Below are 14,531 nucleotides of genomic sequence, written 5' to 3'. Positions count from 1 at the left end.
CTGGTGGGCTGAGCTGGCCTCTCTCTCTCTCTCTCTCTCTCTCTCTCTCTCTCTCTCTCTCTCTCTCAAATAAATAAATAAATAATTATTTTAATAACGAATGACAACGTGGCATAAACATTTACTGCTTAGAAGACACATGCTGTTGTGGGCTCATAATCACTGTAGGAATCCAAGTAGCCAATTAAGATTTGAAGGTCTTTTATTAGCTGAGCTGAGCAACTGTCAACATAGACCCTGTTTGTAAAGCAAAAAGAAAATATGTAGCACACATCCTGCTTGTCAGTTAGATTTCTTCCTATACATCTGGCTTTTTCTTCCTGTTACTGCTTTAGGTTGGCGCTTTCTCAGGGTATGTTTCCTCCTCGTGGTTACTTGTTTTGCATGTAGGCTTGTTTTTACAACTCTGGGGGCAGCTAAAGTTTATCATGGCGATACTTATGCTAAGAGTCCGGGTTTAGGCCATCACAATTCCAGTATCTGTATTGCTTTTGAGATCATTATCCTACTTGATCTTCCGACTTCTCTTTAGAGAAGATGGGGCATGCGGAGCGTAGTAGAACACACCTGTAGTGCCAGTGCTCTAGGAGGCTGAGGCGGGAGGATCACAAATTTGGGCTCAGCTTGGGCAACTGAAACTTCATCTAAGAATTTAAAAAGAAAAAAAGGTTAGGGATGTAGCTCAGTGCAGAGGCCATGGGTTTAATCCCTAGTTCTGCCAGAAACAGGACAGTGTAACTCTCTTCTTGTCAGTGAAGAGAATTGAAGATCCAGAGAGGGAAGATGGCTTGTTCAACCTACCATCATTTGTTGAACACCTAATGCATACAGAATTCTTTACATTATGTGATTAAACCCTCACATAAAGCCAGGGAGTAAACATTACTCCCATTTCTTTTCTTTCTTTCTTTTTTTTATGTTGGAACCGGGGATTGAACTCAGGCCCTTGCACTTGCCAGGGAAGCACTTATTCTACTGAGCCATCTCCATGGCCCTCTTTTTTTTTTTTTTTTTGCAGAACTGGGGATTGAATTCAGGCCCTATCCCTTGCCAGGCAAGCGCTTATTCTACTGAGCCATCTCCCCGGCCCCACTCCCGTTTCATAGCTGAAGAAACTGAGGCTCCAGGTGACTTTAAAGATCCCACAACCTGTGAGCTGGAGTATAATTCCAGGTCTGCCTGACTCAGAGCCCAGGCTGGTAACTCCTGTGCTCCCAGCCTCAGCCCTCTTCCCGGCAGGTGTGAACTCCACCCCGTTTTCTCTGCTTTCCCCCAACTCTGGTCCCGCCAGCCGCTCCCAGGACTCTGACTGCAGCTGTGGTTAATTCCCCGCCTAAGTCCCTGCCCCACAAAGGTGTTTTCTGCTGCAAGTTTTTGGCTTAATTACATAGCAGTTCTCGTTTAGCTTCGTCGGGGAATCTGATTAATCACCATTTTCTCTGTCCAAATGTTCAGTTGTCTGCAGCAGCATCTCCTGGGAGGTCCTGTTTGTGCTTAGCTCTCCCTGCCTGGGTTCTTCCTCTCCATCCAAGGCTGTACTGCCCACGCCAGAGCCTGCCTTGGTCCTAGCCATCTGGACACAGGGACCTGGGCAGAGGCAGACTGAGGGTCCTGGGAGAGGACCCAGGCGTGGAGGAGTCTTGGGGCATCCTCAGCTTGCCAAGAGAGGGATGGCTTAGCACCCAGCTCCAGCCCTGCCTCCTCCCAGGCACTCTGCTCCCAGCTCCTCAGGACCCCTGCCTGGCAACCTGGACCTGAGGCCAGCTGCATTGCATCCACCCATGCAGCCTTCCAGAGCTGCCCATCATCAGCACTGTCCCACACCCAAAGTAGCCAGCTGGCCCAGGACTTCTGGGCTTTGTGCCTGGGAGGGCTGTGCCCTAAGAAACCTCGTGGTCTTGGGCAAACAGGAACAGTTGGATTTTTACTGATCCTCTTGCCTCGGCGCCCTAGGGGCTGGGATTCCAGGCAGTCACCACTACACCTGGCTTGTATTGTGAATAATAATAGTGGGGGGCCTGCCGGTTTAGCTCAGTTGCAGTCAGGCTCAGGATACCACGGTTTGATCCCCACCTCCACCTGCCTTACCAGACTCTCCCCTAAGGCCGCCTGAGCCAGCCCCCCCCCAAAAAAAAAATCATTCTCAACTTTCCGGGGAGACTGCCTGCTCAGACCCCCCTCCTGTCCCTCTCTTAAACAGGAGTTTTCTTTCCCTCAATAAATATATTCTGCTCACAAAAAAATAATAATAATGGTGAACACGTGCAGAGTGCTTACTACGCCAGGCACTGGCATTGTCTCATTTACAGGATCTCATTTAATTATTGCAACTTCAGGAAATGTGAAGGTCATTGTTATTCCCATTTTACAAAGGGGAAAACTGAGGGTTAGGTCAAAGATAAGCAAAGAGCTCCCAAAGCGGTGAGTACCAGAACCCAGACCTGAGCCAGAACCATGCAGCTCGAGTGCCTTCTCCCACTGCTACAAGTTGTCGGTGGTGGTCAGTGGGGATGGTGATGGTCAGAGCCCACGCAGATGCCCTCTGCTTCCCAGATGCAGGGCAGAGGCCGTAAGAGACACTGCTGACAGGCAAGTGTGCAGAGTTGGCATTTCCGGTTTCTAATCTGCTTCCACATGGAACGCAGAAATTAGGGAGGGCGAAGGCCATGTGCAAGGCAGGGACATAGTCACCCCAGATCCAGGGAGCAGGCTCCTGGAGCCTCAGGGGAGATTAGGGGCTTGTGGAAGGCCTGGTCTTGGAAGCAAATCTAGGAGACTCCTCCCTGTCAGCACCATTTTGAGGTGTGCATCTGTGTCATCTCCGGAGGGGGAAACTGAGTCACAGTCACTGGCCTGAAGCCCTCCCCTGTGGACAGTGGAGGTGTGGACCAGATGGTGGATGTGCAGATAGGCCCAATGGGATGGAAAGATTCTGGATTTCTGTTAGGTGTCTCCCTGGTAGCAGCACCCTGGGCCCCACAGCCCGGGATTTATGCAAATTAATGTAGATATATGTTAATTGGGTCACTACCAAGCACAGGGTTCCAACAATGCAGCTGCCAGTTCAGAGGTGTAGTGAGACGGATATACCCCGAAGAAGCTTGTGGAGCCCCCCAACTGGGGAAGGGGTGGAGACGGGTCAGTGGTCACAGGGATGGGAGAGTAGGGTTGCCATGGAGACAGAGGCCAGGCCCCTGCTTCCCAACAGGACGTGGGCTGGCCAGATTGGCCTGCTGAGATGGTCCTGGGCCTCCCTCCCAGCTCCAAACTGGTCTCTGAGGGCTAATTATGTGGAAGGTAGTGACCAGCTGCTCCCTGGCTCCCCCAGGCCCAGCTGAGGTGGAGGACGGGGCCACAGCAGGAGGCCGTGAGGACCGACAGATGGTGGTCTGGTCTGGGGTTGGGTAGGAGGACCTGCCCAGAGGAGGAGGGGGTTGCCCCTCAAGAGCCACAGGCCCTCCAGCAGGGCCATCACTCAGATTCCCAACACAAGGGCAGGCACACCAGCCCAAGCACTAAGTCCCTGTAGAAGAGCAACAACTCCACACAGGCCAGTGGGAAGCTTAGCTGTCCGCTGTCCCCTGCAAGGCCCCTCCCCTGGGCCTCGGTTTCTCATCTGTACATGGGAATGGGGTTAGGAGATAGGAGGGGGGTATGAAGTATGGGAATGGCTCAGTGGCAGAGCACTAGCCTAGCATATATACACGGGCCTGGGTTCAATCCCAGGTACCAAGATAATAATGCAGTAAGTGCTGATAAAATATTCTGAGTTGTGTGCTTTCTGTGGAAAGAACACCTTCCCATCCCTGCCTCTTCTCTTGCTGTCTGGAGCAGGACTCAGGTGGGAAGAGGCAAGATGGTTCTCTCCAAGAAGACGGGAGCTGGGTCTGCCGTCCTCAACCCTGAGTTCTCAGGACGTGGCACATGAAAGACACTAGAGAAACATCTGGAGAATGAACAAACTCCCAGGTGTTAATACTCCGAAGAGGGTCTGGCGGCTTAGACCGTATCAGGGGCCCCTGACTGCCAGAGTGGGGCACTCACTGCCCCAGAGCAGGTTCTGAGCCATCTCAGCCCTGTGCCTCCTCCTCCTCTCCCAATGGGGGGTGGGAGAAGCCAGGACGCAGAGAAGCCCCTCATCCCAGCTCTCCCAGATCCTTAGCGGCTGTGGGGACTGTGCCTGGAGGAGGGGCTGGACAGCACCCTCAGGCTGAAGGGAGCAGGGCTGTGAGGACACAGGCAAACGGGATGGGCGGCACCGCCAAGGCAGCACTAGGGGGGAAAAGAGACATTAGCCTTTCAGCCACGGTCACCCAGGCTGGAGGCCAGGGCAGGGCAAGCCTGAGTGGAGATTTGGAGCTGCAGGGGCTTGGCCAGGGTCACACAACGCAGTTTGCTTTTGAGGTTGGGGAGGCTGTAGTGTTCTTCCTCTTTCTCTTCTCCTCTTTCCCCTTTTTCTTTCTTTAATTTTTGTTTATTTTTTGGTAGAGGGTCTCCCTACGCAGATCAGACTCACAATGATCCTCCTATCTCAGCCTCCCCAGTGCTGAGATTACAGGCACACGCCACAATTTCAGGGCCAGCACAGAGCACCTAGCATTCTGGGACTGGCAGGGCATGTGGTGCCGGGGTTCAAACCAGGGTCCTCTTGCACTTGCAAGGCAGGCGATTAAACTGCGGAGCTATCTCCTCAGCCCCCCCCCCCTTTTTTTTTAAAGACAAGGTCTCACTGTGTAATTCAGGGGCCTGAACTCACTATAATATAGCCCAGGATGGCAGTGGTCTGCCTCAGCCTCCCGAGTGCTGGGGTTGCAGGTATGCACCACCATGCCTGGCTTTTCGTGTCTTTCACGTCATCTCAGAGCTGAATCAAAATCTGAAGGCATTTTTGGTTAACTTCTTTAAAAGATAGGACTTTGTTATAAAACATTTCAGAAATACACAGGCGTGTATCCTGAACATCAAAGCCTCCTTGTCTCCTAATCCCCACTCTCTGGAGATAAGCCCTTGTCACTGTTGTCTCTCTCCCTGGCTCCTGATGCTACTACGTTCAGTGTCACACACAATTTGTGTCTTTTTGGCTTTTTTTTCCCCCCCCACAATGGAATCGCATCGTTCTGCTGCTTGGCTGGCTTTCTTCACTTAGCAGTGATAGCTTGGCCATTCTCCAGGGGGAGGGGTTGGCCGTGGGGTGGGAGAGGCCAAAGGGCTGTGGGAACCCGGGAGAAAGCGCGGGGGTGTGGCCGCTGGCGCAGAGGAAGCTGCTGGCCCCTAGGGCCCTCCCCCGGCCCCCGCGCTCCCTCTGGTGGCCACCTCTGGGTTTGCACTCTGAGGCCGGGCCACGCCCCCTCCACGCCCACGTTCTCCCTGGTAACATAGGCCTTGCCCAAGAAATACTTGTTCAGTGGATTCTGCCCTCTCCCTGCCAAAGACCACTCGGTCTCCGCGACCGTTCCTTTGAGCCTCTGGTTGGGCAGCTCGGCTCATGCCCCAAGGACACTGCCCGCGGTGGAGCCTCCCTCCCAGCCTTGCTGTCACCGTGCCCCGCCCCGAGCAGCAGCCAGACCCTCATCCGCAGGGCTCCTCCCAGCCCACTCTCTCATTTCATGCTTGAGGGCCCAAGTCGAGTTTAATTTTGTCAGCTGCTTCCGAAATCCACTGGGAAAAGGGGGGAGGGAGCTTGATTTTGAGGGTACCACAAAGGCTATTGCCATGTGCTGGTCACTCACCAACTGTGCGGGGCACCAGTCTTGCTGAGACCTTTGTGGGAGCTGTCTGCATCCTCAGGGCACTACCAGCGGGGAAACTGAGGCCTAAGGAAAGGGAGTAACCTGCCCGGGGCTACACACTGTCCAAGGCCGGTAATCAAGCTGGGTTGCAGCTCAGCCCTTCTGGAAAAGAGACTAAATTACACTGGACCAAACTACTCCAGAATCTCCCTTATCAGGCCGCAGAAAGCCAGACTTCTGCGGTAAGGCCTGCGGCAGCATGGCCAGAATTTTGGCCAGGAAAGTAGTTGACTTGCAGAATGGGCTGGCAAGGGCTTGGGTGCCAGAGGTTTCTGGGGGGTTCCACAGTTTAGCTGCCTCCCTAACCTCCCCCCCAGCCAGCTTCCTGAGGCTGGGGTGGGCCCATGTGTGTTATTTATCCTTCACCCTCCACCCCCCACCTGGGGCTGGGCTCCTGGGGTTGGCGTCTAGACAGACAAGAGCACCCTACTGAGAACAGAGACAGCCCTCACTCGGGGCTGAAGGTTCCCATGGCAACGACATCCCCCTCAGCTGGCAGCAACCCGATAAATAAATAATCAGGGGTGGAGGTGGGGAACTAAGGGCGGGGGAGGGGCAGCGGGGGAAGCCAGGGGGCTTCACTCTGGAGAGGAGAGGGGGCCCCTTCGGTTTGAAGGAGGCTGGGGGAGGGGACTGGTATGGCCAACTGAGAGAAGAGATGAGACAGCAAAGTGCTGAGTTGAGCAGGGAGCTGCGCCTAAAGTTGAGGTTCAGCTCTTGCAGCTGGACACAGTGGGGGCCCAGAGCCCTGGAAGCAGACCAGGTTTGGGTGGGTTGAATTCCCAAAGAGCCAGCTGGTAAGTGGTTGGTTGGAAAGGGGCTGAAGGATGGTGATCCAGCGGGCTGGCAGTCACAAGGGGGCGGGGCACACGCTTCCCAGGACATATGGTGCACAAAGCAGAACCCGGCTTGTGGCCCTGAGGCCAGAATCGGAGGAGTAGCTGGCAGGGGAGGGACTTGGCTTAACTTTCACCACCTCACTTGGCCCGCGCTGCCTTGGACATTGAAACTGCCACAGTGGGCACTGCAAGCAGCAGCCCTGCCCTCGAGAAGCTTGCTGCCTGGTGTCCCGACAGACAGCCCGTGAGAGCAGGTGGCACCTTGGCTACCAATTAGTGCTGTGGAAAAAATAAAACTGGGGGTGGAAGGGTCTGGGAGTTTGGGGATGGAATAAAGTTTTAAATTTGCCAACTCCTCAGGACTCTTAAGACTAAATCATACCCACATTGTTGGTAACGAAGCTGAGGCACAGGAAGGTTTGTGACCTGCCCGAAGTTGCGTAATACACAATGGTGGCACCAGGAGTCTAGCCCACGCTTTGCTCCTAACCCCTAGGTCCTGCTGCCTCCAGGGCAGAAGCCAGGGAAGAGTGTCACTGGCAGAAGAGGACATCTGTGGACAAGAGCAATGAGGAGGCTGAGCACTGAAATGTCTCTGTCTGCCCGGTGGCATGGAGGTTGCAGTGACCTCAGAGAGAGCTGTTTCAGTGGCTGAACAGAAAGCTGCATGATAGGGGGTGTAGGATGGCAGGCAGTGCGTGAAGACCTCTGAAGCAGTTTTAGATATGACAGTTGAGACAGACAGGGCTGGTGGCGGTGGTTAATGGCAGCAGCTTGGGTATGTTCAGGAGCCAGCGGCCAGGGTGCTGGGGAGAAGCGAGCTGCATCTCCAGAGCGAAGGGCCCGTGGGGCGGGCGCTCCTGAGAAGACAGGCAGGTGCAGGTACAGGCCTTGGCTGGGAGGATGCAGCAGACAGGGAGCAGGGAGGCCAGACCACCACTGAGAGGGTGTTCACAGGGATCCCGGGAGGACCCAGGGCAGGGGAGATCCTAAACTCAAGGGAGAAGCCTTGTGAATGATAGCAGGAGCCACCTTGCAGCCACAAGTGTGCGTCTTCCGTGGACCGTGGTGACTCTGTAGGATGAAGGGCAGAGACTGGGAGAGCTGAGCACTGGATGTGTCTGGTAGACACTTCTGACAGGTGTGGTGGAAGAGGAGGCGTTCTGGGCTGCGGCCAGGCAGATGCTGAGGGATCACAGGGCTGCTGCAGTACAAGACTGGGCCTTGTATCCTGAAGGGTGTTGGGAAGTCACCTGGCAAGTCTGTGAGGGGGTTGGTGACTTGAGAGGCACTGTCCAAGGGGCACTGGGGATGAAGTGGAATGGGGAAGGTCCTGGAAAGGCTTTTGAGAGACTGGGAGGGACTGAATGGGGTGTCCTCAGGCACGGAAGCTGACCAGGAGCACAAAGGGACCAAGCTCATCCTTCAGAGGGAGCAAGATGTGGTAGTACGTGCCTATGACCCCAGACACTGGGGGCTCCAGCAGGAAGGTCACACCCTTAGGCCAGGCTGCGTACCCTAGTGACTTAGCAAGACCCTGACTCAAAATACAACCATTTGTAAGGACTGTGAGTTTAGCTCAGTGCCAAAGTCCTGGGTAGATAGACCTCACTCACACCCAAAAATCACTGAGCCAGAGCCAGGCGTTGGCCAGCCACCCACTACCAGGAGAGCTGAGAAGAGGCCCCAGGTGTTACCTCCTGGAACTTCAGAGAGATTCAGGCAGCCAGCTTGACTTGGCTTGTAGCTTGACCAGGTAAAGATATCCTCAAAGCTGTTTTTGTCCCTCTGTGCAAGTGAGTTTGAAATCTTTGCAAAAGACTAGTTTCTCTGGCTTCTGCACAATACCTCTCATCAAAGTAAAAAGGACATACAAGGCTGCCAGTGATTTATAGTCATCGCAGCCTCTGGAGACCTTCTCAGGTGGTGCAACCGGATGGGGAGAGGGGTCCTCCTGCTGCCTTCTTATCAGTGTTTGTTAACCAGTTGCCTGTTGCTGCCACACAATCAGGAGTTGTGGAATGTTGGACTTGGTTTTAAAAGGAAAACCAGGGGGGCAGGGAGATGGCTCAGTAGAATAAGCGCTTCCTGGGCAAGCTCAAGGGCCTGAGTTCAATCCCTGGTTCTGCCACAAAAAAAAAAAAAAAAAAAAAGAAAAGAAAAGAAAAAGAAAGAAAAGGTTTTCTTTAAAAGACATTGAGGGCTGGTGAGATGGCTCAGTGGTCTAAGGCACCTACTTAGAACAAACTGCAACAAAGCATACGGACTGCGGTTCAATCCCCCAGCACCACATGCCAGCCAGCCCGGCCCCCTGGTGGGCTGAGCTGGCCACACACAAATAAATAAAATTAAAAAAAAAAAAAAAAGACATTGAATCTTTTTAAACAGGTGTCTTTTAAAAATATCATTTATTTATTTGGTACAGGATCTCCCTACACTGCTCAGATTTGTAGTGATCCTCCTGTCTCAGCCTCCCCATCATTGGGATTATAGGCTTAGGCTACCACTCCAGGTTTCAGTGGCTAGCTCAGCGCAGCCTGGGCCAGCACAGCATGTGCTACTGGAGGTTGAATCCTGGTCCTTGTGCTTGACAGGCAGACGTTTAGACCACTGACCTATCTCCCCAGCCCTAAAAAGGTATCTTTAACTGAAGGATTGTGTACACCTGTAATTCCAGCACTTTGAGAGGCTAAGGCAAGAGGATTGTGAATTAGACTCTATTTCAGAATTTTAAAGGAAAGGGGGTGTAGGGCTCATAGAAGAGGCTCTGAATTCAATCCCCAAGACCACCAGGGGGAAGAAAAAGTATCTTTAAATCTGCCTCAGTAAGGCCTGGGTTATGGTGCTGACTACTCTGGTTTGAATTTTCTGGTTTCCTGTCCACCTCCTCTGCTGCACCAACCTCCTCTCTCCCGCGTTCCAGGGCAGCACAGGGCCTGCTGGAGCCTAAAGCTTCTGTGAGCACATCAGCAGTGAGCCTGGGTGGCCGGGGGCGTGGCAGGTGTGGAGGAGTGGAGGAGTGGTGGCTGGAGGTGAGGATGGAAGGAGGTGGGACAGAGCCGGGAGGGGCCGGGGCAGCCGTGGCCTGCGATCAGGTCTTGGCATGGAGGGAGCACCTGATGGGCCAATCCACGAGCTCTTCCCATAGAAGGAGAAAACTGAACTGCACCCTAAAGATGTATTTGGATAAGATGTCCTGCAGCTCCACCTCCATTATCACTGTCACAGTCTCCTCCATCCTCTGATGGGACTTTTCTTCCCTAGGGCCACGTGCAGTTGAGAATGCCAGGCTGGAATCCTCACCAGGGAGGACTTGGACAAAGGAAAAGGAAGTGCACGTGGGATTGTAGCTACCGTTTGAGCTACTCAGAGGCAGGGCTGACTGGAAATGAGCATGGTACTAGATCCTCCGCGGCCTTCCGGCCCAACCGGGCAGCTCGGACGAGTTGGTCTTCTGTTAATTAGCCACTGTTTATCACATCTAATTGCCTGTTAGTTTATGTGATGTCTTCATATCCTTACTACGACTTCTCAGCAGAGGGAGCATCTTGTATTTAGAGTGGAAAAAAGAGGTTCAGAGAGAGAGAGAGAGAGAGAGAGAGAGAGAGAGAGAGAGAGAGAGACTTGCTGTCTTCCACAGAGGGCTGTAATGTGCACCTGAGTTTGAGTAACTTCAAAGCTGTGCTGCTCTTTTCTATAATTAATAGGGGTTTTGAGTGGGGGCCGGGTGGGGTGGGGGGATATCATCTCCAGGTAGACCTATTTGGATAGGACGTCCTGCAGGTCCACCTTCAGTATCACTGTCACATTCTCCTCCATCCTCTCCTTTTTTCCCTAGGACCACGTGCAGTTGAGAATGTCAGGCTGGACTCCAAGCCACCAGCGCTGCCAGGGCTGGCCTGCGTCCGGTGGAAGGGGGAACAATGAAGTGGTAGCAGAGTTTAGGATGGGGAAGAGCAGCGAGAGACATGGCACTGGGCGTGCGTGCGTGCGTGCGTGCGTGCGTGCGTGCGTGGGCGGGCCTGTGTGAGCCTGCAGGGCTTCTCCCCCAAGCTCAGCAGGTGGGGAAAAACTGGGTTATCTAGCCGAGTGACTTCTGTGTATGGGAGAAGAGCCCAAGACCAGCAGGGAGGTTGGCCTGCCCAGAGCCACTCAGCAGTCAGAAGCAGACTCTCCCAGGACCTGGAGCTCTTCACTTCCAAATCAGTGCCGCTGGGAAAGGTGGCATTGAAGTTCACTGGTGCCCACGTGAAGCAGGTGGCAGAGAAAAGCCAAATCTGTCTCCTGCTGTCCGACCTTGGGCAAGTCACTCCCCTCTCTGAGTGTCATGTTCTCTTTTCTCCAAAATCAGATAATGACCCTGCTGCTGCCTTTCTGCCAAGGCATAGCCAGTGAGAGATGAACTTGGAAAGCTCTCTGCCATCTGCAGTCCTGGGAGAGGAGCCACCAAAAGAGGCAGGCTGGCACAAGGCGCGAAGGAGCCAGGGCTGGGTCTGGCACCACCAGCCCTCCTTCATTCTCTTGTCCAAGCCTGCAGCTTTGTTGGTTGCTGCCCAAGCTTCACCATCTGCATGGTGGCATCAGCTCCACCCTGTCTCCCTGCCAAGAAGACCCATGTCACTAGGACACTCCCCGGGTTTGTTCCCTCTTCATCCCACAGCCCCTCAGCTGTGGCTTCTAGGGCAGGCCATCCTCCTGGGATGACAAAGGTGGCCACAATCAGCTCCAAGCTGGCAGACTGTGAGAGCAGCTGTGTCCCAGTTGTCCCCACAGATATCCAGGATGACACTTGGGGTGGGGGTAAGGGTAGGGCGAGTGGCCATGCCTAAATCCATTACTGGATTTGGCTGGGCCTGGGTTACCTGCCCACCCCAGATCCCAGGAATGGGGCCAACCCCACACAAGCCCCAAGTACAGTGGTGAAAGATGGTTCTGAATAAGAGATGAATTCTGTCACCTAAAGAAGGAATCTTGGACAGGCAAACACAATAGTTATCCTTGGAACCGTTGTGTCTCTGGCCCCCCAGCAGTTCAGCTTGCTCCTGCTCACGGTGCTGTCTTACACAGGACCAAGTGGGCAAGCTCCTTCCCAGCCTCCACTAATGTTCCATTGGCCAAAACAGGCCACATGACCCCACACAGCCTTACCAAAGTGCTGAAGTGCGTGGAAATAAGAAGAGGAAGTATGTGGGCAATTCTCCAGTCCACTTTAACTTTTTCAGGGGAAGAAAGTCGGGGAAGAGGGGAGTCTCTGTGGCCCAGGGATCCCATGGACCAGGACAACCCTCAGTGAAGAATCCTTGGAAGGGGTAACTCCGCCACAAGGATGTCCCTGGGCCCTGCAGACCTGTGGTTTAGCATCTCTCTCACCTGCTGGGACATCCAGCCTGAGTCCTAGACCCACCAGGCTCTCTGTGTGTAGAAGGGACAGAGCTCCCATGGCTGGTGGGTCAAAGTGATGCTCATGGTTAGGGACTCCTACCCTGCCCCCACAGACTTGCCCCTGAAGAAGCCCTCAACTCCCAGCATCCTTTTGGTATGTTGAGCTGGATAACTCTGATATTTGTGCCCATCATCATGGTGTCACATGCTCCACAAGATCAAGGAGTCCCTGTCCTCTCTCGTACAGGATGACAGGGGACTCAGTCTGTCTCTTCCACAGGTGGCTGCACTGCAGCGGCAGATTTTTGACTTCTTGGGCTACCAGTGGGCACCCATCCTGGCTAACTTTCTGCACATCATGGCGGTCATCCTGGGCATCTTTGGCACCGTGCAGTATCGCTCCCGGTACCTCATCCTGGTATGGCTCACCTAGTCCCTTCCCAAGCTGGGCCTCTCTTCTCACCCTTGCCCACCCCACCCTCCCTGCCCCTCTAGCCAGAGCTGTCCCCCAACCCTGGACACCCAGACTGGCTTGTCTTGGCTCCAGCCCAGCTAGGAAATGAATGCCCAAATCCCCGTACTACTGTTCTTGGAGGAGACCATTTTTCCTCAACAATTTCCCAGTGAAATAACCCCAGACATAAGCAAGACAGACCACTTGGCGAGAACCCTGCCTGTGCCAGGCCCACTGCTCAGGTCCACATGCTTTATCTTTACGGCAGTCCTGTGAGCTCTGTCCTGCCATCCCCATTTCCCAGATGAGGAGGCTGAGACTCAGAAGGGTTTGAGGCTTCCTGAAGTCACACAGCTAGTGAAGGCGGGGCCAGGATTAGACCTGCAGGTCTGTAGTGAAGCCTCCTGCCCTGCCACCAGGCTGCCTCAGCAAACTAGGGGCACAGACCAAGAGGGGCAGGCCGTGTCCAGATTCTCAATGCACTGAGAACCTTCAGGAGGCTTGGCTTTTGTCCCTGCTTAGTAATATGCACCAAGGACATCATCCAGAGAGCTACTGTGGCTTCAAGGTTAGTGGCTCCTGCAGTCAGGGGTCTGATCTTGTCCCCAGTGTGCTCTCCCACCTCTCTTTCCAAGCAGTTTCCAGCTAGCCTCCCCTATGGTCCTTGCTGATCCTCAGGGACCTCCACACAGGGCTTCTGGGAACTTTTCCCTAGATCTATTGAGTCCATGCCCCACAGTTACGACGACAGTGGCAGGCAGTGCCATGCTAGCAAGACCACACCCACAGCCATTGTAGCACTTCACCTCCCATGAGCCAGGTGGCAGGGTCCTGTGGAGCTCTGCATCCTCTGACATAGAACGCTTGCTGCTGTCAGCTGTGCTGTTCTCCAGGTAGCAGTCACTCAAGTGCAGGCATGGGCCTTGTGTGACACATCCAGCTCCCAGGACCTCTGTGCCCTGCCCTCTCGGGCTTGTGGCTCTGGCTGGGGGACACTATTCTCCCAAGAAGTGACCACATCTGGGAGGGGAAGACTTGGGCACTGAGAGGTCCCCTGCTGCCCTAACAACACAGCTGCAGCCTATCTCTGGCCAGGTGCCAGGATTGCTGGGCCCACTCCAGCTTACCTGGGCCACTTGGAAGCAGTTTATACAACAAGAAGGGAAAGATAGTGACAAAATGAGTGCATTGGAGGTGTGCGGCTCCCTTTCCATATTGGGGACCCAGCTTGGTCTGGTCACCCCTCTTTCTGCAAGCCCCACCCACCGCCCACCCCTGCTTCCCCTGGGCCCTATATAGCAGCCCCAGGTCTGTCACCCATGTGCTTGGGCACCAGGCTTCAGGATAACTTCCTGTTTGCTTTGGCCAAAAGTTCTCAGCATCTTTAAACCGCAGATGAGTCTACCTTCTCACAGAGGATCACAACCACTTATAGTACTTAAGGCCTCATGGCTGGGGGTGTAATTCAGTGGTATGGCACGTGCCTAGCATGTTCAAGGCCCTGGGTTCCATCCTCAGTACTGGGGGAAAAAAAGTCTTCTTCCTCGTAGGAAATAAGGTGGATCTTCATTTCTCCTACACCCCCCCCCCCACTCTGTTGAGTGCCAGTCCTCAGCCGCAGGCCTACTGACCTCCCACTTCTGGTGACAGCTATGGCCTAACAGGAATACTTTACACAACATTTCCTGAGGCCTGAGGTCAACTGAGTCACCCACCGATGCATATCTGCTCCATACGGGGCACTCATGCTGCATGGTAAGTGAGGCAGATTAGGTCCTTGTCCTCTAGTTGTTTGCCATCTGGAATGTGTTTTAACAAGTGTCATCCAAGTCACATGTCAGGGTTGTTCAAACAGCTCCTGAACAACATCTCTAGCAACTCAGAATCAGTAAGTCTGGAAGTAGGACTTAGAGATCCTTTTTTTTTTTTTTTTCAATTAAAAGATGAGATCTCCCTGTGTTACCCAGGCTGGCTCTGAACTCCTGGGCTCCAGCAATCCTGCCTCAGCTTCCCAAATAGGTGAGCACCACTGCCCCCAGCTCCCAGCCGGAATCTGCATTTAAAAAA

General features: G+C 53.8%; 1 protein-coding gene across 1 annotated transcript in view; it reads left to right on the top strand.

Moving 5' to 3' along the window:
- Nucleotides 1-14,531, top strand: part of Nkain1 (sodium/potassium transporting ATPase interacting 1) — a 45,597-nt gene that overhangs the window by 27,120 nt on the left and 3,946 nt on the right. Inside the window, exon 2 of the mRNA XM_023703064.1 lies at nucleotides 12,291-12,428. Within this exon, the coding sequence (XP_023558832.1) occupies nucleotides 12,291-12,428 (138 nt within the window). The remainder of the gene's footprint in view (nucleotides 1-12,290; nucleotides 12,429-14,531) is intronic.

The sequence above is a fragment of the Octodon degus genome, unplaced genomic scaffold, assembly GCF_000260255.1.
Source record: "Octodon degus isolate 3935 unplaced genomic scaffold, OctDeg1.0 scaffold00163, whole genome shotgun sequence".
Classification (NCBI taxonomy): domain Eukaryota; kingdom Metazoa; phylum Chordata; class Mammalia; order Rodentia; family Octodontidae; genus Octodon; species Octodon degus.
The sequence above is the reverse complement of the archived record's forward strand: the minus strand, read 5'-3'. Positions and strand labels throughout refer to the sequence as shown.